Here is a 25,137-nt window from a genome sequence, read left to right as displayed (position 1 = left end):
TATACTATAAAATCCCAACCAGTATAAGCCAGATACTAACAAAAAACTTTCTTTGAAGTGTTTTTCTCTGTTGTTCTGCTCATTCTTACGCAAAATACCTTCTACTATTACATGATGAAGCAGTTGATTAAATCAAATTAATAAATCCAACTTATATTTAATTTATCTTGTTACTCTCTTCACCTTCCCCATTTCATAACTCGTAGCCATGCGCTCCAGTATTTTGTTGGAGGGCGCAAGTTCTGGTGCCTGCTTTTCTCAGTAAGTGTGTGGGTGGCTAGAACCTGTCTTTGTAAAAATCTGTCACATCAGTTAGTTGCATATGAAGACACTGGAAGCTGATTTTCTAACGAGAAAAACCCTTCTGGTGCCAGCACACCTCAAAAAAAACCCAGCAGAATCAGTCATGTACAATCTATGCAGACAGACTCAGTTTCAGGCTAAGTTTGAGGATGAGATCTCACAGACACAAAGCCAATTACAAAACTCTCAAACTTCAAAACAAAATTCTCCCAAGAAAATAAAATAGTGATGAAATGTTGAGTCTCTACAAAAGTAGAGGAGTATAAAAACTAAAATTGAGTTTCATCCTTTGATTTCACTTTTCCACACCTTCAAAGCTGCACTATCCAATTCTCAGATGAGTTGAACAGCTTCCACTACAGTTCACTGACATTTCCAAATTTTCAACACCTCAGAATAAAAATAATAATCAGATTGATATCACCTGAACAAAACTGGAATAAAAGGTAGGAATCTTCTGCTATAACCTAGAACTTATACTTTGTACTTTTATTGCTGGCTATGCCAATTACTGCTAACGTACAGCATGCTGCCATACTAATTTGTTAAGTTTTATAAGACAGACCTCGCTGTTGCATAAAAATCGCTGTTATATTCATTATGGCATGAAGGATGGCTGCTGCATTTTGTAGTTACATGAATGCCTCATAAAAGCTATACTTTGAAAGTGTTTTGTTAACATGTCTAAATTCCCGTCTTTTCTCTCCCCTGCTCCCCCCACGCCCTCTGCCCTCATATACTTTAGCACAAAGAATGATAGAAAATAAACACCTTAATGAGTGTAATAAAACAGGAGCAAAGAATTAGCAAATGGTAACAAACACTGTAGCTTTTATTCATGTATTCACAAGTTAGGAAAAAATGAATGATTAGCCAGATACAGTGTGACCGCTATTTACAGAACTACTGAAAATAATAGTGTATGAAGAAATGTATGCTTTCATACATAAACATCTTTCAACCATTCTGCCGTGATTTTTAAGAGTGATGCTGAACTACATCTTGTAAACTATCACTGCGCATATATTCAGGTTCCTGCCTAAAATTTCAGTTTAAAAAACCCTGAAATATCCTGTTTATCCTGTTTCACTTTGTACAGTGACAGCTCTTTGTGCAGAATAGCACAAGAAGATCCGCACATGCAAAGTTATTACATTTTCAGTGAAGTTAGAGTGACTTGATGAGAACTGACATGTCAAAACACAACAGCTCTTTGGAACTGGAAAATGGAAGAACTAAAAAACAGCACGAAAAAAGCCACAAATGTCTTGCATAACAGCTGCTTTCCTTTGGTCTGTTTGTCTAAGGCTGTATTAGCCAGGAAAGAAATAGCCACAGAGCTCAGGGTTTTTTTGTGGTGGTTTGTGTTTTTTTTCTTTTTTCTTTTTAAAAAAGAGAATCTCTCCAGGTAAACTGTGTTACCCTGATAAAAAGTGGTTCTGAGCAAACAGCATTACTATAAAATGCGTGAGTACTGAATATATAAATACTAAAGTATTTTACAGTACTTCAAAATATTGTCAAAAAGTTAAACCTCAGTTTGATGCTCTGTTGTAGTTACACAGCTTGAGGAATCCAGTTTTCCCTTGACTGATGAACGAGTTTCTAAGGAGATGCCTTCCCTTTGAAGATCAATGAAATTTTAAAATTTAACATAGATTTTCATTTCAAAGAATCAGGTAGGGATAACACATGTATTGCTGTGCCTTAAAATTCCAAACCTCTTTGTTCTCAAGTTAACAGAGTGTCAATGAAATAGGAGACTGCTTGTGGCAGGCCAGACCATTAAACACTTGCTCAAAATACAGAGCGATTCTCAAGCACCATCATCTAATGTATTCCAAATATTAAAACCTAAACAATTTAAGTAAACCCTTGTGTTCCAATAGGCCACTTTTTTATATTATCCAGGTTCATTCTTCACGTAAATCATACATACTTGTTCCATATATATTTTGTGGTTATTTTGCTTCAAGTCCTCTCTCACTGCATTTAAATATTATTTCTGACACTGTCCCACTAATATTGATCAGGTAGATGACCCACAGCCTTTGGGCAACAATGCCTTTGCTACCAGTTCAAGACAGCATTTAACCCTTGACATATATTTGGGTATATTCTTCCCTATTAAGGTCAACCTAGAAAAACAAGCTTAACTTTTGAACATATCTTTTTTTGAATTACAGCATAAGCTTTTAAACTCCCCCATGTTTGCCTTATGTGAAACACTAATTTTGTTATACTGGGCTTTTAACTTCACAGTCAGTTCCAAAACTAATTGTGCTTTCTGTGCTAATTAGTAGATAGGCATATTCAAGACACTCCTTTTACTGGAGTTTCTGGATCATTCTTTCAAATACCTGTTAAAAACATTCTGATATGCTACACAACAGGCACGTAATGTAAAACAGACAGTAGCGACCTTGCATCATTACAGCTAAGGTAGAATCCCTGCCTTTTTTTTGTTTTGCTTCCAAAGGAAGCAGACTAATTTCTTCCCCAACCCATTTTTTAATTTCTGATGACCCCAGTAAAATTTTACTATCACACTTCACTGCAACTCAGCAACACTACAATATTCAAGACAAACTTCCTTTCCTACATAATGTTTGCATTTGGTTAAAAACAAAAACAACCGCCCCACCAAACACAGTTTCAGAGAGTTAGTAAAACAAAACTTGCCTTTCAAGTGTGATCTTTTGCTTTAACATTGTTCCAATGTATTGAACCTAGTGGACAAGTTTCTGTAATGTTTTAAGCTCCATGGCAGCACAGTTCCACTCCCATTTAAATAAAAACCTCAAAAAAAGAGGGTTTTTAATACAGATAATTTTATAACCAGGAGAGCAACTGTTACCTTTATATGAACTACAAAATGTTTTTGTGTCAATCCCTAACAGCAATCTCCAAAAATACACTTCTCCCACTTGTTTGAAATTTATGATAAACACTTATTTTCAAAAGGCAGAGAACAATGGGTTAGTAAGTAGGCAAACTTGATTTTGCACTGACAGATTTAGCAGTTACAGCAGTAGTATGCAAGTATACATTCAGCTTTCGGAAGAACGCTGAAAAAGGCAGAGATCAGAGTTTTAAAAAATTATGTAAAGAAATAACATCTTTAAACCAATACTTAATAGTAGATGTGTAGATCTATACAGTACCACGTAGCAATGTATTCTTCAAGAATAAAAGAATCCTGGCATGGAATGATGCATTTGATTTCGCTTCCCTGAACTCGATCTGTTTTTACAGGCACCACATATAATTATCACATAACTAATGCTGGAAATGCACTACTTCATTCTCAGTGGGCTGCAATCAACTGCACATAATCGTTACTGTTTCCAAAATGCTATCAGCAGATCAATTTGCCATGAAGCAGCTGTTAGTGATTTAATATTCTCTTTACTTACAAAAAGAGAGCTGTTCATGGTTTTCTTTTGGCACATTGAGGGAAAATGGAAAGACAGATGTATAATGCATAATTTAAACCCAGTGAAATTTCAGAGGTTAACAGAAGTTTGATGAAATGTATTAATGCCTGATAAAGCCAAAAGTCACAATGATTTTCCCCAATTAGTTATCTTGGGGGTGTCAAATACTTAGACCTAAGTAAATGGGGCAGGTGCCTAACGGGAACTACACTCTGCTGAGCAAGCATCTAGGGTAAGAACTAGATGCCGAGAAGGCAAACCAGGCAAGGAAGGTGAAAACTGCCAACTCCACCATGCCTTCTTATTCCCAGCTGCCGCTGCCTATCCCATAGGAATTCTTGGATTTCATTGCTCATGAAAGGATGGTGAACAGAAATACAACATTACTATTGGAATGAATGAGCCCTCTGCAACGAGACATTTGGAACCATAGGCCCACACCACATCAAAAGTTATCCAAAGTACTGTCTCATTAAGTCAAAAGTTGAGGTACTGACGTGAATAATAGGAACCTGTGGCTGAAACAATACTTGCCCCTCTTTCCTCCCCTCTCTACTCCCACTGTACTTCAAAAGTAAGACTGATGACTTTCCTTGGTGCCATAATAAAGGCTGATGCAAACTTCTTGGAAGAGCTTCTTGCAAATGGTATGTCCCTCAGCCACCAAAGCTGCATGCAGCAGTTGCCGAAAAAATTGGTTAGAGGCAAACCCACCCAGCATCTGAGCAGATGTTACAGTTGGACTTGTTTCCTCTTTATTACCTATTTTTGACTCTTCAAGGGAGCATTTCTCTTACAGGCCACTACAACTTCTATATCAATGTTTTTCAAATGACACCTTATAGGGAGCAGAAACAACTGAGGAAAAAGAAATATGAAAGAAGACCTAGAAATGCCTTCAAATCTTTTGGCTTTAAATACAATCCAAGAGACAGCCTAAGCACTGCAATATCTGAATGTGATGGGGCTGTAAATGTGAAAACCAAAGAGAAGCTACTTGTCCCGTTCCAGGTCATTTAATGGTGAATTGCAATGGCTTCAAGTACTTACTGGCTGCCTGATATAAAAAGACCTTTTTTCATTTCTTTGGAGATAATCAATGGAGTAGAGCCTCAAACTAGCCTGTCCCGATTACACTGATGAATCCACAAAACTCACTGACACAGCAAAGACATGCTCTAGATTTCGCCACTGTTATTGTTTCAAGGTTGTCCCAAGGACAACTCAGATTACTGGCAGTGCTTTTCTTTTACACATTAAAACCAGCAATAACAGGCATCTAAAAAAAGGGAATGTTCTGTAACAGCCAATGCAACATCTGAAGCCCCATAGGGAAATGAAAGCCAGGGACAGATCCTGTCAGTTGGGTTCTTCACTGGAGCTTAAATACAACAGAAAACAAAATTTTCAAGACACTAGGAAGGCTCTTAAATCATTGGCAAAGGTGTTATCAGTGAAGGAACCTGCCAGCTGACAGAGGAACACAACCAACTTTTATGGCTGTAGAGAAAGCACACGAATGAGTGAGGCTTAATTACAAATGTAAACCTTATGGCAGGAAAATGTGCAGGTATATTTGTATACATACCACTATATGGAATGGCTACATAGTGACTTCTGAAAAGAACCATAAACCCCTGTCATGGCATCAATCTTAAAGCTAATACATTCTGTTTCTATGTTTATTGCCTTTCTGGTGTTCCCCAAAAATAAGGTGCAGAAGTGGAGAGTTCATAAATAAGTTTTAGTCCCTTTCCAACCACATCTTTTCTAATAAGACCTTCAGATGCAAAGCCAAAGGGAAGAGAGGGGGAAGAGAAACAGTACAAGAAGTTCTATATACAGCTGCTCAAAGCCAGTGTGCTGCATTTTATTCAAGGTTTTCCTTTACCATACTGAAAAAAAATTAAATGGTGACATAGTCTTTTAGTCCATTGAAACATTGAACAAACTCAAAGACAGGTGACTCTCAAAGGTCTATAGTAAGTTTTGTAATTCCTTCCAGATTGACCTGCCTTTCAATCAAAAACAACAGTTACTTGAAACAAGTGAAGCATAGTAGAAAAAAGAAAATTAGGACAGATGAAGCAGCCAGTGACTATTAACAACTATCTAACATGCACTCTGGGGTAATGAAAATAGTTAGGCGCCCTTCAGCAGCTAGAAATGCTTTCCAGTGAAACAGGACTACCAACTATTATGAAGAAATATATTACTAAAAGGCAGGTATTTCTAGCATCTTATTCTCCTTACTGCCTTTGTTGTATGCATATAGCCAGTTTTGTATGGATTTTGATAAAAACCTAAGTTTAAACAAAAACAAGAATAACACCCATTAATTAAGAATCCAGTGAACAGATTTGATAAGCATCCCACAGAGATAGAAAAATATCCTTTAAAAAAATTTAAATCGAAAATGGTCACAAAACCAAAAAGTCATTAGGATGAATAAGAAGGGGAGACTTAAGATAGGATTACAATAAACTAATGGGATTTTGCCAGGATGATGAAATTTTTGTATGTTCATCTAAAAATATTGTATTTAGAATTTTTAAACACTATTTAACAATAAAGTTACCATTTTAGCAACATTCAGGGTCTTTAATAGCTACTATTTAAGTACAGGTATCTCCTCCTGGTTCTGGCCAGCTGTACAAGACAAACCTTCCTTCCCTCTGTCCTTAACATATTTTACAGGTTAGATATTTTTCAACAGTGGTTCTGTAATGACAAACGGTTAGTTTGCAGACAGCCAATTGCTTACGCCCATGACAAGGTTTCCTCTCCTTTTTTGCTACTAACCATATTTTACCAGTTCTTTAATAAGTCTGAAGTTTATTTTCTCTTCAGCCAATTCCTGCAGTTCTTTAGTACATTATACAATAACAAATGAGAAGTGAGGTCTTCGATGAAGTACACTGCCTAACACAGCCCTTACTACAAAATAATTTTGTTTGTGGAGGTTTGTTTTGGTTTGTTTTTTTTTAAGCAACAGCTTACATGAATAAACAAGACAGGAACAGGCTTCTTAGAGAGGTGGCCGATGCCCTGAGCCTGTCAGTGTTTAGGAGGCATTTGGACAATGCCCTTAATGAAATACTTTAACTTTTGGTCAGCCCTGATTTGGTCAGGCAGTTGGACTAGGTGATCACTGTAAGTCACTTCCAACTGAAACTGTCTATTCCATTTTAAGACAGCAAACGTTGGAATCATTGGCATATCAGTGGTATTAGTGTAAAAAATACTAGTGCAGAAGTAGCCTCAGGCAGGATATATAGTCCAATAAAGAAGCAACTTCAAAAGCTTGATTGGGAATATTTTAAACTAAATGCTACCAAAAAAAACAAACCAGGAAAACAAAACCCCAACCCAAACCACCCAGATTTCAATAGATGATATGGTCACAAGAAGTCTGCGGTATAACATTTTCTCTTCAGTCAAGAGAATCAGGCTAGTGTCTAAAACTTATGCCCAGGCAAGCATTTCAGCCATTAGAAGGTTAAGAAATATTCTAGAAGTTGTCAATGAGAAGTAATAGTATTTGGTCATATCATGAATCTGAGCAATAATGAGGAGCGAGAAAGTACACAGCAACTGATAGGAAAAAAAACCTGAAAAGGTTAGAGGTTTGGTGTGGTTTTAGATGGTAACAGAGATGTCTGTAGATCTGAGACTGGGTACAGAATATAGATCTGGAATAGAGCTTGTAAGTTTGAGACATTATTAAACATTTACAAGAGGAGAGATGAGGGTAACAATTACTTAATCTGAAACACAAAATACTGCATTACGTAAAAAAAGCATTGCAGTTTTGAGACTTGGATGGCTTACTATATAGCTGGAGTCCTACAGCTTTAGTTGTGGAGAAAGCCAAAATTCTGATCTTATTTTAAAAGTTGATTTGACACAGAGATATTTTTAAGTAAGAAAACCATAAAGTTTTGTACAGTAAAAAGTGTTTGGAATTTTTCATTTGCCCAGAATCACTTTTAAAAAAGGTAACCATACTGACAAAAGGCATATATTTCTAGGCACAAAAACATCTATGTGGAACAAGAGTCACTCAGCTAACACAGAAAGAAGTTACATTTAATTACTACTCCAGAAATCCTGTACTGTGAGCCTTTAACATATAATTATGATTCTGTCATTATGTAAATGACAGCCAGCATGGGGGGGTGGGGGTGTGTGTGTGTGTGTGGAATAATCCACTTAATATTTTCCTGTTTCATCAATAAGTGCTATTTAAAACAAAACCACAGCTACTTCTTCAGTACTGTTCTGGTCTTTCTGTATATCCTGAAGATAAGGAATTCTTTATAGCAGATACTTTAAGTTTTAAAGCAATCAAGCTGTGATCAGTAATAAAAGTGATGTGCCAGAACACTTAATTCCCCTGACTTTTTAAATATGTACAAGTAATGACATTGGAAGAAAAAAAAAAACTCACGTGATTGAATCTTCTGGTGAAAGCAACAGCATTTGGTGCAGAACTGTATTTCTCTTTTTTATTCCAGCCACAGCTTGCCAGCTCCTGGGAGAACAAGGATGAAAATTGATTTTTTTTAAATTAGTGCATAACACATGTTCAGAGCCAAAAGCATATAGAAGAGACAAATCTCAAAAGTTACAAAATAACAGAGCAATAATACATTGAAGTAATATAGTTACACTTTTTCTGAATTATTTTTCTGAATTACTGAGGTTCCACAAGTGTAATTGGCGAATGGTTTTGAATTATTACATTTTTACAATTCCTCTTTTGTTCAATTAGGGATTTTTTAAAAATTCAGCTCTTATTAGAAATCAGTGAAATAATTCAAGATCCATTTTGTTATCACAGAAAATCCTGCTTTAAGTGTGAATCTGAGCTAGCAAGAGCAGCATGTTCTTTTGCTTTTTAATTGCTGAGAAGAAACACCTCATTAACTCAATCTAGCCATGTCCCATTATTTTAACTTGGCATATTGTGTTAAAGAAATATCCAAATCATCATCTTTTGCAGCAACAATACAAGAAACATTATTTCAAGTTTTCCCTTCCAAAGGACACAATTTTAAGCTGAACAACACTCAGCACTTAAACAATTAGTTTTGTGGAGTAAAAGGGAGCAAGGGGACCCGCTTAAAAGATTAAAAAAACCAAAACAAAGAAAACCTCACAACATAGGGTGACTTAAGTACAGGAACTAAGAACTGTAGGCCTCAGCAATCTAACAAATTACTTGTAAAGCCTGAAAAAGCATTACTTTGTAACTACAAAGTTACAATGCCTCTTTGTAAAACTTAATCAGCAGTTGGGCAACATCTTCCTTGTTATTTACTACCACTTAATTTCAATAAAGCAGTTTTAATTAAAATAATAAAAAACTAGATGTACCAAAATAAGCTCTTCTATTCATATACAAAAGCATAAAGAATAGGTGCAAATATATACAGAACACAACCTATTCCACAGTGCTACCAAGAAAAATAATCAATACAGAGACAGCTTAATTATTTAAGTGGCATATAGCAAAGTGCAGCCTTCATTTTTATTTATTCCTGCTTTCTTTCCACATCTTTGCCCCCCAGTTTAAGGAGGACAGGGAACTGCTCGAGCAAGTCCAGTGGAGAGCTACCAAGATGATCAGGGGACTGGAGCATTTCCCTTGTGAGGAAAGGCTGAGAGACCTGGGTTTCTTCAACCTGGAGAAGAAAAGACTATGGGGGGATCTCATCAATGCTTATAAATATCTGAAGGGGGGGTGTCAAGAGGATGGGACTGGACTCTCTTCAGTGGTGCCCAACGACACGACAAGGGGCAATGGGCACAAGTTGGAACACAGGAAATTCCAGCTCAACACGAGAAAGAAACTTCTTTCCTGTGAGGGTGACAGAGCAGCGGAACAGGCTGCCCAGAGAGGCTGTGGAGTCTCCTTCCCTGGAGACATCCAAAACCCGCCTGAACGCGTTCTTGTGCCCCCTGCTCTGGGTGTGCCTGCTCAAGTGGGGGATTGGAGAAGATGATCTCCAGAGGTCCCTTCCAACCCCAACCATTCTGTGATCTTCCATTCTGAAGCACTCTTGGTTTTATCAGCACATTGGAAACTACTTACTGAAACCAGAATCACACTACACATCCAGCTACCATATAACTTAGGTAAGATGACTCAATGTTTGTGCCACTTCAGACAGCCATAGTTTTAAAGAATTTGGTATCTGGATATTCTAAGCTCTAAAGTTTTCTAGTTTTTTTTACTGAGGAACTTCTTAAGGTCTTTTCAACCTATGCCCCAAAACTACTGAAGAGTCTTCATGCCAGTTATGAGAGACCTTGAATTCTTCCACTTGAAGTTTGTGGCATGCTGGTATTTGTCAGAGAAGACAGACTCTTCCATCCACAGACACTGGAAAGAATGTGGGGTGTCCAGCTTTGCATTTAGAGCCATTCCTTCAAATTTCACTGAGAAGTTCTGCCACCTAAACCCTCCCTGGAAAATGCCAGCATGTTCAGCATAGGAAAGCTCACGCCTATCTCCTTATACCTGCACTTCAATAACTAAGCACAAGACAACGACGCAGCCCTCAGATATCCCTGTTGCAAAGGGGAGCGGACTGTTGGAAAAGGAAGCCATCCAACAGACTCTTGCTTACGTTCTCTATCCCTCAGCATCTCTCAGTGCTGCAGTTTCCATTGGAATAATAATCACACCACTGCACTTGGGAGAATACAAGGTGATTCAACCTTACTGGCAGCTGATGACTACACTTCCTTAACAGCAGAAAAAAAAATTAATTGCCACCTCAGGTTTAGAGAAAGTGTGGAAATTTCTTAGGAGTTCAGGGCATGTACTAATTGAATTCTCATCACTGAGAAGAAAAACAATGACAATTCAGGCAGAAGTTACCCATTGCCCTGGCACTGTACGTTTAGGGCAATTGTATAGAACCGGCTTAGCTAGCACTGAGTTTTGTGGCACTGATGTGATTAGCCACAGAAATGGTGATTCCTACTTAAAAATTACTGAGAATCTTTAGATGGTATTAAGTAACAGTATTAACGTTAAGGTCAAATTTATATTTACACATTCAAAATCAGAGGTCTCTTTTCAGTTGGGCACAGAAGCAAGGTTTGACTCTTAGACCGTGAACCATATATATGCATATATATATATATATTTACTCATATATATACTCATTTCTTCACTAAAGAGGCTGTGCTGCCTATTCCATTACGCTAATTCAGGCATGCTTCTTTGGTCTTCCTCTAGAATTGCACTTTTTCCACCACAATTTTCAAACCCAAGGTATTCACAAGGATTATTTCTGTAGTCTGCCAGTCAACTCAAGCACAGGAGCTACAGAATTACAACTACCAATTACTTATTTTGTGTAAGTTATTTCAAATGAGGTGCAAGACTGAAATATTTAGGATCAAGAATACAAAAGCTGAACTTTCTTCATAGCTCATTTTGGTCTTCATTCCTTTTTGAATCTGTAGAATTTTATTTTCCTTAGCAAAATAATACAGACACTTAAATTATAACCTGTACTGCATGGCAGAAAGAGACTGTGCTTCTCATTAAATCTTTATATAAGGGTCAAAGTAAAAGTTTCAAAAATAGGAGGGGAGAAAGAGCAAGGATTAATAGTGGAACCATTATACAACCTTAGAACAAGTAGAGATGAATATTCAATAAGTGAACTTTTTTTTTTCCCCACTGCCTAGCCTAGAGAAGCAGAGAGGATAACGAAGTTAAAGACAATATCCCAGTAAAAGATTTTCAATGTGAGCACATATGGGTAAATAATTTTGAAGAATGTATTAAAATATGTAAAATAAGTAATCAGACTTTCCAGTAAAAGCAAGTTAATGTGTTCTGCAAGGGGACATCTGGCATTTAGTTAATGTTAACGTATCTCCTGGCAGCACAACCAAGCAAGTCTACGACTACCTTTTTGCTTTATAGCCACTTCTCTATAAAGCCACAACCACTACAAGGAAGAAGAAAAACAAACACTAAACACACCACTTGTAATTCATGGGGAATAGATGGAAATCCTATTGACTTGGGGAACTCCATCCATTTTCGTTTCCTAAAAACGAAAATGCAAATCAGCTGCTTTCAAAACAGACAGAAGTTTATGTAGCAGAGGTGTGTTCTTTATTATCTTCATTTCTTATACTGCAGCCCACTAATTATTCATTAACAAAGAAACAGTAACTCCATCTACTTTCTTTTCTCAGAAGTAATTTGCAGGCATTTTTAATGATGAAGAAAGGCAGTTTCCAGTATCACTTGGAGTGATACAGTCTGCTTAAAACTCAGGCAGAGGATCATGTCACTATATACTATGTAAGCTATGGTAACTGTTCAAGTCCATGCTTCTGGCTCATGCTAAATGTAAAGTGATCCACTGTACCTTAATCCTGAATTATGGGGGCTACACTAACCTCTCTGCCCTTTTTCTCCTAAGAGCATGAAACAGGACATTGTGGGTGATGCATAGGAACTCTAGCACACACATGCACCCATGGTATCTGTAGGAAATTTGAATATAGGCAGAGAAAATTATATATATTTGTACAGATAGAGACACAAGGCTGTAGAAGTACATGTGTGCTATGAGTATGTTCACTGCTTTTGATGCTAAAAGAAAAATTGCTATGTATTGCTGTAAAAAGTGTTATTCAGCTCTGGTTTTTGTTAGGATAACCAAGATAAAATCCTGATGTTGCTTTAAAAAAAAAATACTTTAAGAAAAGATTTTAACACAATGAAAAGATGCAACACAACAATTTAGACCAGCAAGAAAAAATGATATTTAAAGAATACCGCTCACATACCCTAAAGATGGTGAAAATTAATCTCTGGTTGTTTTAAAAATTAAGCATCTTGGAATACAACTTTCAGAACCATTATTTGGCAAAACCAAATGAAAACACATTAAAGGCTAAAAATACTAATTCATATATCTTTCTACAAAGATTGGGAAGCAGACAGAGTTTCACAGCCTGTATAACAAAGATTTGCTGGTCAATTATCACAATCTATAATAAAAACACAGTTTTTAAATCTTGGCACACTGGGAAAGATGTAGCTCACCATAGGCCATCATGCATGCAGGTGAGAGCTGTGAAATTTGATTCTAAATAGAGTATCTACTAGCACTGACATAGAAAACCCCGAATTCTATCAATGCCTTTTAGTCACTCATTAAAGCCTCAGTTTAGAAGCCGTTTTATACAGGTGAAATCAGCTCAACATAATTTTGTTTCCTAATTACAAATTCAACAATGCTTGAGTGCACACAGCAAGGGATGGGTAAAGATTTACTAGTTGAATCAATATATGGATATGGTACAGAGTCTGGTAGATACTTCAAAGAAACTTCCAAACCTACAACACTTCATTAATCTGCTGTCAAGAGTTTGCTAAAGGTCTAAGTGTTCCATGTCTGTTCTCCCCTTCTGCAAAACTGGAGGAAAGCATTTTAATTCTGTCTAGCTTCTTCTGACCTGAGAATTAATCTGTGTGCCCCTTTGCCATAGGGGATTAACACAATTTAGAGGGACATCAGACAAGATGACAGACCTCTCTACCTGTGAAGGAGCACTGATGGACAGATTATACTTGCACACTGTCAGTGCCTTCAACTGCTTTTGCAGAAACACTTGACAAGTGTCAAAACAGCTACACTTTCTTACATGGATATTTTCCAGTGAAGGCACCACGTGATTTTTCCTTATGCAGTACATACAGAATTCTTACAAGGAATTACTTTCTAGATATATTCACCTACTCTCTCACAGTTTTTCTTTTAGATAAGTTTCACTATTTTATTCTGGTTTTCCCTTTTATGGTTTACAATAATGAGTTAGAACAGCCAAAATTAAATGTACTTTCTTGACGTTTCTTCTCCTCTCCCAGAGGCTTTCTGTAGGTCCGCTTACACAACAAAATCTGAGATACAAGAGGTAGCACGAAAAGAGAAACAAATTATGAGTAATGGAGTATTGGATCACTGCCACTATATCTAACTTGCTTGCTTCCTTGTGCTTGTTACATAGTTGACTGCTCTTCCTGTGCAGTGCTGAAAGCAGATTGCAAAGAATAAACTACCATCAAGCTCAAGCAGGAGAATCTCTTTATCAGCAGATCATTAGGAAGAGTCCTAACTAGTTAAATTGGTGTCTTTGATTTATCAATATCCAGTACTTTGAAGCTCAGTGTAACTAGAGATGAGGAATTGCATAAAAGTACCCAGAGCTTATTCAACTTCAACACTTGGGGGCAGAGGGGAACCCTACATAGCAGTAATGCTTAACATTAGAAAAAGAAGTACACACACACAGATACGAGGAAAATATTTAGAAGAAGGAGATAAAAGGGTAAAACACTTTAAAGTTTTGGAAAAGGGCTTTAAAAAAAAAGATATATTAGAAGATCAGGATAAACATTCTGCCAACCAAAGGGATTCTAAGAATGCCTGGGGGAGGAAAAAAAAAAGCCAGACAGATCAAATGGGAAGCTCTTTGAAGGATTTAAATGAACCAAACAAAGAACCCAATCAAGAACCCCACACAAATCCATATGGGCTGGGAAATAGCTTGCTGAAATCATGAAAAGCTACATTGTGACAACATTTTCAAGTACAGATCAAAAGGAAGCCTTCAAAAAATTTGTGGGTATGCAAATGATGAAATCAATAATCACAACGAAGAGATTCAGCAGGTTGAAGCAAAATATTCTTCAGCATGCCACAAGAGTGACATGACAAAAGCCTGCTACCGATAAAATAAGCTTATGATAGTCTAAAGGTGACCAATGAGCTGAAAAGAGACTTCCATGCTACTGATAAAGTGGACAATAAACTGAAAAATAAACCTTCAAAAGTGCAAAAAAGTGCCCATAGGAAAATGCTAACTGTACAGAAATAAGGATAAATAAATTCATCATTCATTATAGCCACTGTGAAGATTCTGAAAACATCAGTTCAAGTCAGGCTGCAATCAGAAAGGAATATGGCATTATATGAGAAACAAAACAGGGAACATAAGTCATCAATGTATTGTATGTAATTTATATAACTGTATAACTGTATGTAATTGTAATAATGGTATGTAATGTATATAAGTCATCAAAGTATTATCCCAGTATATCCACAGATCACACCCATCCTGAATACAAGGTGCCATTACAGCCATTTTTCTTTTTCCAGAAAAAAAGATATGAACTAGTTAGGTAAACAGGTCAGGATGAGGTAAGGCATGAGGTATCAGGAGCTGAAACCTAAAGCATTATGATCTGAATAGTCAAATCAAGATGTTTATCATTCAGAAACAGTAAAACCCAGACACTTCATCTGTAGCACTAGCTGAACATATTTGAATACCAATACTTCATTCCCCAAATAAACTATTAGTTCCAGATATTTCTGTGTTATAAAACCACCTGTTTCAGGACTATATGAACTGGGACAAAAATGAAGATTTATTGACATACTTACATTTTGCAACTCCAGAATTTATATGCTGGCATAACATTTTTTCATTTAAATTTGAAAACAAAACCAATGAACTACTTACCTCTGGCTGAATTGCTTTAAATACAGGGACATCCATTAATGTTATCTGACCCTGAAATTACAAAAAAATTTAATTTTGTAAGTTAAGCTCAAAATTAACCTTGCATTCCATTACATTGCTGTGCTGTATGAGAACTGTATTTGTTCTGTTTCCTTTTATTACTTTACTTTCATTTTGTAGCTAATTTCAGAGGTTTCGGCTCCTACCATGGAGCTGTCCTTCAAAACCAGATAATAAGTGCTCCAAACTTTACATTTAATAAAATAAACTAATCATGAGAAATTATTCCCAGAAGCAAAACCCTGCAGTTATGTATGCAAGTCAGAGTTTGACCTTGGGAACACTACATAAGAAGCTATCCAAGCATACAAGGAGCTAACTTGAGTTGCTCAGGGGCAGTTTCTTGTCAAACTCTGAATCTTAGTCTAGGTGTTACACAGATCTATTGAAACATCCCTAAAACTTTTCAAATAAATACTTGAACCATATTTGAATAACTAAGCTAAGTAACTGTTCGTTGCACAGCAAGAGTTAAAAATAAATACAGCCATCTCACTTCCAGCAAGTCAGAACCAATAAGTAAATTTTCATTCTGGGATGTCTGTTTAGCTTTGAAAAGGGTAAAGAAGAATTCACAGAGCCAGAGACCAGATATTGCATTTTGAAACATATTCACAGAGCCTTCTTTTAGGCATACAATTTAGGATTGCTGTCTGCCTATGTGTCCAAGCAAAGAGAGACTATCTCTTTCAAAGAGTATATAAGTAGCCCAGAAATACCAGTGCCGTCTGAGTTAAACATCAGAAATATCCTTTGAACAGTGAATCCAGAAACCTTGTTCTGTTTCCTCAGATGTAAGCTGCATAGCTTTATTCCCATTTCCTTGACAACGGCGGTTCCCCCTTTTATACACTCTATGGTACACACTGACAGCTTTGTGACCCTCACAAATTGCTATTTCCATTGAATGCCATCGTTCGACAGCAAAATAGCTTCTCAGATAAAGTCAACCTTGCAGAAAAATTTTAGCTGGGATAGTCGAGTTGCAAGAAAGCAGGTGCAAAGCGATGTGCCTGCTCTAATGAGAAAACTTGTCATGTGTTTTGCCAAAAGTAACCACACTACATTTTGTAGCAGATCTCCATAACCTCTAAATCTACTTTTAGGTATGAATTCCAGCTATCAAATGTGACCATAAAAAAGTTATATAAATCTCTCCCAGTTTCTGTAACTGACACACTGGACACAATCATCTGGTATTTTGCAGTACAACATCACAGAAGTAACAAAGCCCTTCATGAGTTTGCTTTTTACAAACTTCCGTTCCTGGCCTCTGCTTTAGTTGGCTGCTCCTTCTTCCACAGTGGCATTTTAAAGCTATATTAGATTTTTCTAGTCTTGGGCTAAAGTGAGATTAAATCAGACCAATTTGACTGAATCCACACTCTCAGCTACAAACAAGATCATACACGTTCACCAATGTGCACATCTGAACACTTTTGTAGCAGTAAATCCTGTAGAAACTTTTCATAAAGACATTCTTGATCCTGTACCATAAGTATGCTTGCATGTGGTATAAGGCATATTATTTGTACCTACCATTTGTTAATATCCATAAACTATTTAAATAAATGCCAGTTTACAAATGTACCCCCAAACTACCATTTAAAAATGTGGTTTAACAACCAACCGATCAGCTGCAGCATCTGTTACCTGGGTAAGCAAATACAGCTTCATCTTGACAATTTAATAGTATGCCCTCTTATCTGATATATCTACTTATAAGGCTCTTTTGAGGAAACAAATAGGCAAGGTATATCTTTACTGGGGGGCAGGGAAAGACACTCTACAAGTAGGGGGAACAAGATTTTTCTCCAAAAGCATGATATTTAAGAAATGGGCATGGAAAATCTGGCTAACTAATTTCTAGAGTTAAAACGGATTCGAAGCTAATGATCAAGATGCATTCAGAGAACACTTATCCTAAAAGGAGTTGATAAACTTTTAAGTAGGATTTAGAAATAAATATATAAACTTATGTAAGATAAATTGAGAATGCCTAAGAAAAGGACTTCCCTGCGAGGGCAGTACTTATCTAAATACTGCACAGAATGTCTGTACCACTCCATAGGACAAACCTGCCTGGTATTTGGGGGGTGTGCTATTTCTGAACTTCCCGCTCACTAGGAAAGAGCAAATCTATCCCAGTTCTGTAAATCATCTAACCACGTATCCATGGCTGTGCAGGCACAAACACCAAGGAATTACACTTTCTTACCTGCAGAGACCACTCAAGAGACACAGGGACAGAAGGAAAGTGTAGATTAATTTCTCTCACCTGATCCAGTCCTGACCATAGAGCAGCCACACCTTACAGGAAGAGTTAACTCTTCTTTTTGATTTCTAAAGTGAAGAACCCAGTCTCTAGTCTGTAGTTTGTCTGCTGAAGTATACCAAGCTTTCTCAGAAATGTATCATTTTAGGTAAATATGTGGCTGATGGACTGTATCACTATGCTTCTCAATAAAGGAATGAATTAGAAAACTGGTTGGGGTGGGGAAGGTGAAACCAAGAGAACGGGCACTTCAATAAAATTTGAAATTAAGGTGTATTAAAACATCCTTACAAAAGACCCAAGCATTTCAACAGTTATTAACATTTCACTGCAAATCCTCCTCACTAAAACAAGATTACAACAGTACAATAAAAATGAACCAGAAATCTGATTCTTTGTTCACATAAAAGAGAGAATGCTTAAAAATAAGTGTTGCCTTTCTTCCCATCCCTGCAGAATTTGTCCACTTAACCTGAACTGCCTTCGCTAAATTAGACTATTTACTGGCTTCAGTATTGACTCCTAAACAAACGATTACCTTCGGACAGCATCACCACCCAATAGTTATGAAACAGAGTATTATTCTTCACATCAGAATTCACATATCAAAAAAAGCACACATTTTTAATGGGGATATTAAATGGGTATATTAACATTGAAAAACCACACAAATGCCACAGTTCAAGATTACCATACCTTACTAAAGAGATTTGAAATTGCTACTAAGTACATTACAATATTTTAAAAAAGCAAGTCTGGGAACTAAAATACTCTTAAGTTTTAACAAAGAAACTTCTTCCATCTCGTATCATATTGATATTAGGCTGATTTTTTTCCCCATTTGGTTCACACATTGTGGTCTTTTCACTAAAAGCAGTATAAATCTTCAGTAACACTGTATCATATTACCACTTTTTGAAGAAACACCGCTTATTGAGGCTCCTTTCTTAGAGAGCTTGCAGTTTCCATTAAAAGTTTCAACACACTAAAAATTGTGCACAATTCAGAAGGGGCAGGCGGCTGATAGCTGAATACCTATGCTGATGGATAAGAATCCATTTGAGTTTGTAGATATGTCAGTGGACCTCACATAGGACTTTAAAAGTACCTTCGACAAAACAGATTTTTTTAAACATTAACTTATTCATAAGTCTAACTTAACTGAATTTTTACCCCTTTAAAGGTGCTTACTCACTACTAAGTCAGAAATAAAGCAAACTGAAAGGCTAGCATCCTAATCAACAGCATTTGAAGTGAAAAAATTTTGAAAATAAATTATGATATTTACATTAGATGCTCAACTGACAACAACAAGAAACTTCTACCATGACCAAATCAAGGGGAATTTAAACACCAATAAACAAAGCTACTAGTTTGGTTTCTGCAGTGAAAGAGTGTCCTGGTTTCAGCTGGGATAGAGTTAAATTTCTTTGTAGTAGCTAGTGTGGGGCTATGTTTTGGATTTGTGCTGGAAACAGCGGTGATAATGTGGAGATGTTTTAGTTGTTGCTAAGTAGTGCTTACACTGGTCAAGGGCTTTCAGCTCCCCGTGCTTTGCCGGGTGCACAGAAACTGGGAGGGGACACAGCGGGACAGCTGACCCCAACTGACCAAAGGGATATTCCATACCATATGATGTCATGCTCAGTATATAAAGCTGGGGGAATACAATGCACTAACTTTTCTCTTTCCAGCTCCTTAACCCAGCCAATACAAATTCCTGGATAGCTCTCTCTTCTAAATGTGGTTTAATGTTTTAATATTCAAACCCAAAACTAAGTGTTCACCTCAATTTGTTACATGAAGCAAGCCAACCATAACCTGTTTTTTGAATTGTCAGCTGCACAGATTAAAAAATTAATTATGTGTGCAATACAAAACTGAACTTATTCTTACTTATAATTTTAATAAGCATTCTAATTACACAAAGATTAGAAAAACTATATTTTGTGCCTTTCCAGAAGCGATGTGTCTATCAAGTTCATTTATATATTAAAGTACTACTTCATTGCCGAGGCAATGGAAGAGCTGAATGGAATTTTGCGTTTATGTTTGCCCTAGATTCTAGATAACAATTCTAGAATACGTTAGAAAGGTATGTTTTTAATGTATGACTAACACACTTTCCAATTCTCAACCACTTGAAGAGCCCTACAGGAGAAAACCATCTTCAAGTATCGTGAATGCTCAGCTCACAATTCACATACTGGAATGGTAGTTGGAAGATAATTCTTTCCCCCGTACAGCCATGGGAGCTTTTGCATGTAGCAGGAAGACCTTGCCTGCAGACAGTCCCCAACAGCCGAGTTTTAAAATATTTTAGCTCTCCTGGGTGCTGAAATGCTGGACTTGTTAACAATTAAGTACTTCAGAATACTGAAATTATTACCACACAGCTTCATATACATATAAAGAGATTTACCCCCCTCTCAGGGAGATCTGTCAGGCCAGAACTTTTATATTCAGATGATCAAGAACTACATTTCAGTATTCTACTGCTTTGAGGAATATGGAAAAGCTCAATGAAATGAAATTTTAAAATAATCCCTAATTCCTTCTCTTTTCTGTAAGTACATATGGATTACCTTCCTTCCATAAAAACCTGTAATTTAAGACCTTCTAGTTGCAGTTAACACCACTGCATTGAGCTCCTCTCCACACTCCTACATGAAAGTTCCCATTTGATCTGGGCTATAATCCCACCTTTCTAGTCCCTAAACCTTCTCAAGCATGAACTCCTATCAGGCTGCTTGCTGTATGTACTACAAGTTTTCCTGCCATGTACCTACTGTAAGGGCAGTGCACTTCCCACAGAGCTCCTGGACACAGACTCTCAGCATGAAAAGAAAAACTAAGTTTCTGTCTGAGATGAAAAAATTTCAAATGTCTACATTTTGGTTATTGAAGAATACTGCCATATTCTGATTTTCCTTGAAGCCGTGTTGGTTCAAGCAGCACTTCATAAATTGTTCCTTAATCTGAATTTTTAGAAGGAATTATATTTAAGCCTTCCAACTTGGCTTAGCGCTGTCTCTCCGGGCTGCCAGAATACTTTTCCTCACTGAAAAAATAGCTAAGCCTCTGTTAAGCACTGCATCAGTAGGAGAGTAATTCTGCTGTCCAAAATGAACACTGGGGGATTGAAGTTCCTGTGTTGAAACTCTACTTGTTTTCTTACAAAGTCCACTCCAAACACTTTTATCATTAATAGTTCCTCCACGAGCTATATTAAAGTTGCTTCTCCTTGCTCTCATTGGGAACATACTTATTCTTTAATATTCTTCTGTAAAATAAAGCTAACAGGAACACATACAAGCAGAAGTCCTTTTTTATCAAAAGCTCCTAGGGCCCAGTACTTCACTTGATTCAAACTGCTCTCAGATGCAGCAGACAGACTTGCCTCATACTCCCTAATCCACCGACAACCAGCCTCAGGAGAGGCCAAAACCAACACTGCTGCCAGGAACCGCGTAGCACAACTCACACCAGTAGCTGCACAGGAACTCACAAAGGGGACTGTGAATCTGCCAGAGTCCTGAACAAGACAGAAAGTTCTCCTGGGGGGAATCTTGGGCCAGTTTAAGTTATTTCTGTTCTGTTCAAAGGGGCAAAAAAAAAAGAGTTTGTTGAGCCCCACACATCTCAAAACCTATTTCTGCACTTCTATGACACACACAAAATGCAGTTCCAGAACTCTTGGGACCTGCTTCCTTTACAAAATACACTCTTGTGTTCTCTCTTCAGATACAGATAAGTTGATATTTAACTGTTGCAAGAACACCTCGGAGAAAAATTCCTTGTTTTGTCTAAACATTTAAAAAAATAAACTTGCAATATTTTTTTTCCCCAGCATCCATTTGACAAACTTAACTGGAATCAAAAAGAAATACACATACATCTTCATGTGACCTTACTTCATAATGCTTTCAGAGACCAAGGCAAAGAATAAAGAATCCTTCTTGATAACCTGGGGGGGGCGGGGGGGGGGAAGCGCTGGATTTATACAGCTGCGCTTCCCTTAATTCTACCTCAAATATTTACACCACTGTGGGTAAGTTGAAGTATAAAATGGAAAAATGAGTCAAAAAGTAATAAACAGTCAAATAATTAAACAGTAGCAGCCTAAGGAATAAGAATTTACTGTAAAGCAAAAAATAAATATTTCTTCAACCTGAGGTTCGCCAGCATCTTAATTTGGAGCTCATGTCCCCAAGAATTTTCCTTTTTTTCCTTCAGTCTTACCAGTTCCCCCTTTCTACTGCCACTGCACCATTAACATATCCCTCCCCCACAAATTGTGCCCTGTACGCTCGAAACCACACTTCTCCCTTCAACAAAAATGGACAGCATTCACTGTAACTGTGCCTACCCTGTACACACACAGCGGCTCCATCGGCAGGGCCAGACACCAGTGGGTAATCCTGGCACCAACTTGTTTTGTGGCTTTTCGCTGTTTAATAAAGAAGTGAGCAGTGATCAGCCTAAAAGCAGGTATTTAAAACAGAGACAGTCTCCTTATTAGTTACAGCTAGAAAGCTGTCTGTAGAATCCTTAGCAGAAAATAAACGTGTCCTACTTCATACTCATTGAATAGGACTCTTTTTCCCCCCAATTTATGAAATGTGCATGCATTCAATGCGCCCCCAGGAAACTGTTTTTGTAAGCTGCTGGGGGTATAAAGCAAACTGTAGATTTGCAACAGCAGCAGCTGTGCCTGAAGATCTCACCTGTTTCAGCTGTAACTTGGCCTTTTCTAAAGCGGCCTTCAACCTTACAAACAACTTGCAACACCCAGTTAGTAACAACAGTAAAACAGGACTATTACACATATATTACAGTAATAATTTCCATTACTGTTCAATTAGACCCCTTGAAGGCCTGGCGTACTTTTGCTAGAACGTTAGTATGAGACTGAACAAAGGGCCATTACATGAAATAGCAAACCGACTGTGCATTCAGGATAACATTAGACGACTGCCAACGGGAAGAACACGGAAATAAAATCACAAAAAATATTTATGCTTGGGCTTCTCTTTGACTTGGTAGGCAGTTCTTGAAAACACAGGATTACAAGCAATAGCTTTTGTAGTCCTACTTTTCTCTTACCCACTAACTGACTAAACAGATCAAGTTTTGAAATAACAGTGATGTCTCTAACACAGCGGGAGCTGAAAAGACATCTGTCTCATATTGGTACTGAAACCACTAGCATGAATCTTATCAACCATATCTCTCAATTATCTTTCAGACTTTTTGCTCCTCTTTCTCCAGCATAATCATAATTGTCCCATTCCCACACAATGACCTGTTTTGATCAAAATGCAACTTATCATGTAAGGCAGAGGATGAGACTTCCCAATGCTGATGTTGACTTTATCAGTTAACTCTCATCTTTATGCTACCCATGCACTGGAATTCTTTTTCATCCAAGCCAAGGTTTCCTAGCCATTAATTAGACAGCTGTCTAACTAGCTCTTGTGCAGCAACTTGTTTTTATTGCTGTTTTACTGGCTTTATCACATTATCTTTTCTCTCCCATGGATAAGGTATGTACACAGCCCACAACTTCCTTCCTCATTTTACCACTTACAAAAAAAAACCGAACACCTTTCTTTTAAAACAGTATTTGTTCTGCAGTTGGTAATAGAATTCAGCCTTCACTAAGTCACACATGACAGTAGTCTGCACTGCATCCATTCTACATGAGCTATCACTAAACTAGAAGTCTTCTCAGACTTTGAAAAAGCAACTGGTAGCATATCCATATCAAGTTTGAGACATATATCCACTACTATAATGAAAACATTACTAACACAGGTTTACATCTCATCAGTGCTGGTATCCTCAAGAGCTTGGCCATACTGCATTGCTCTGCTAGTCTTCACGTTAATACTGAAATCCACATGAAGATTTTATACTTCTCTGTTACAGTAGGACTAAAACCAGGAGGAACAAGGAAATGGCTAATAAAATAAAAACAAGCATAAAGCTCAAAGGTACTTTTCCTCCAAGGTACCTACATTTTTGGCAAATTTACTTATTTCTACAGCAAGAATGACCAGAAAAAGACAGCATTCAAAGCAAGCAAGCCCTACTGGAAAAGCAGATAAACTTGCCTGGGGAAACAAACATTAAGGAAGAAGTGTAACTGCATACAGAAACATTGAAAAAGAAATTAATCATAACCTTGCCAAAGGGCTGAACATTGACTACCATCAATTTTGCTCAATTGTTCAGAATTCTATCTACAAGACATTTCAGATCCATTTATAGTAAATGAAATCTGATATGAAGAACTAGATGCTTTAAAAGGGAGAAGGCTAAGAGTAAAGATGTCTTCTCTTGGGGAATTGAGAAAACAGCAAAATTATACTAGGTAGTATAAACTAAAAATACAACCACAGGTTCATAATTGTAATGTGAAATGCTTAGTTAAAAGATTCCTGTTTGTGAGTGAAATTCTACCCCGTTTGAGGCATAACACGCTAACAGTAAAAGCACTGGATTTTAATACATTTTTATCTAGCCAAGATTTACTAAACAGGTAACATTTAGAACACCCATGAAGGTAAAAGGTTTCTGCACATGAGAGATGAAGGATTATACAATAGAGAACAGCAGGCAAAAAAGATTATGAAATGCAATACAAGACAAAGCACCTTTGTATATTTTGCTGTCCAAGTGAGTGACAGCAACTCCACAGAGACTATGTGATCTGCTCTGCTGCTCAACAGCATCGACCTCTGGCTAAATAGCAGTGCCATTCAAAGGAACCTGTAGCTATTCTGGCCTGAAGGCGTAATTCCACTTGAATACATGCCCCTAGCCCCAAATTCCCTAAGTACTTAGATTTCCTTCATGTAGAGAAATCACAAGACAAAACTCATCGGATAGCCAGCCCCAAAAATATCTTCCCATGAAAAGTAGGTGATTCATTGACCAACTGCCCCTGACAACAGAGCAAGGAAGAGGCCCTAAACATGACTTGATCCTCAGTCAGGAATAAAACCCATTAACTATCCAAGAAGAATTTAATGTCTAAGTACCCCTTCATAATCCAGATGCTTTAAATTTTCAGTGTGCTCATTAAAATTAATGGCTAAATTGATAATTAGTTGAAATAGCTATTAATGATTAAAAAACCAGAACTTAATAGGAATATTTTGTGATATATACTACCATGTATCAATAATCTCCCCAGGACAAATCATGAATCTCATCACTTGAATTATAAATGTAGTAAGAGCAATAGTTTGTTAGCAATCCTTCTAGTAGCACACTTGAAACTCTCAGAGAGGGTCCATCTCTTTTCAACCTCTACAAGTAGAGTAAAAAAAAAAACACACCAAAACACCCCAATGTTTTGGTTAAACATTTTTACTCATTTGTTCTTGATCCTGCAGGACATCCAACTCATTATTCTGTACCATTGCGCCTGAAAGTACACCACTCCCTAGATGTAAGAATTAGAGTTAAAAATCAAAACACCTC

General features: G+C 37.1%; 1 protein-coding gene across 9 annotated transcripts in view; it reads right to left on the bottom strand.

The window, feature by feature from the left end:
- RALGPS2 (Ral GEF with PH domain and SH3 binding motif 2) overlaps window positions 1-25,137 on the bottom strand; it is a 157,057-nt gene that overhangs the window by 75,877 nt on the left and 56,043 nt on the right. For all 9 annotated transcript variants that reach the window (XM_064454463.1, XM_064454465.1, XM_064454466.1 and 6 more), the window contains exons 4-5: window positions 15,312-15,362; window positions 8,191-8,274 (exon numbers count right to left, since the gene is read on the bottom strand). In XM_064454463.1, the coding sequence (XP_064310533.1) occupies window positions 8,191-8,274; window positions 15,312-15,362 (135 nt within the window). The remainder of the gene's footprint in view (window positions 1-8,190; window positions 8,275-15,311; window positions 15,363-25,137) is intronic.

The sequence above is a fragment of the Phalacrocorax carbo genome, chromosome 6 (assembly GCF_963921805.1).
Source record: "Phalacrocorax carbo chromosome 6, bPhaCar2.1, whole genome shotgun sequence".
Taxonomy (NCBI): Eukaryota; Metazoa; Chordata; class Aves; order Suliformes; family Phalacrocoracidae; genus Phalacrocorax; species Phalacrocorax carbo.
Note: the sequence above shows the minus strand (reverse complement) of the source record. Positions and strands in the feature narration are given on the sequence as shown.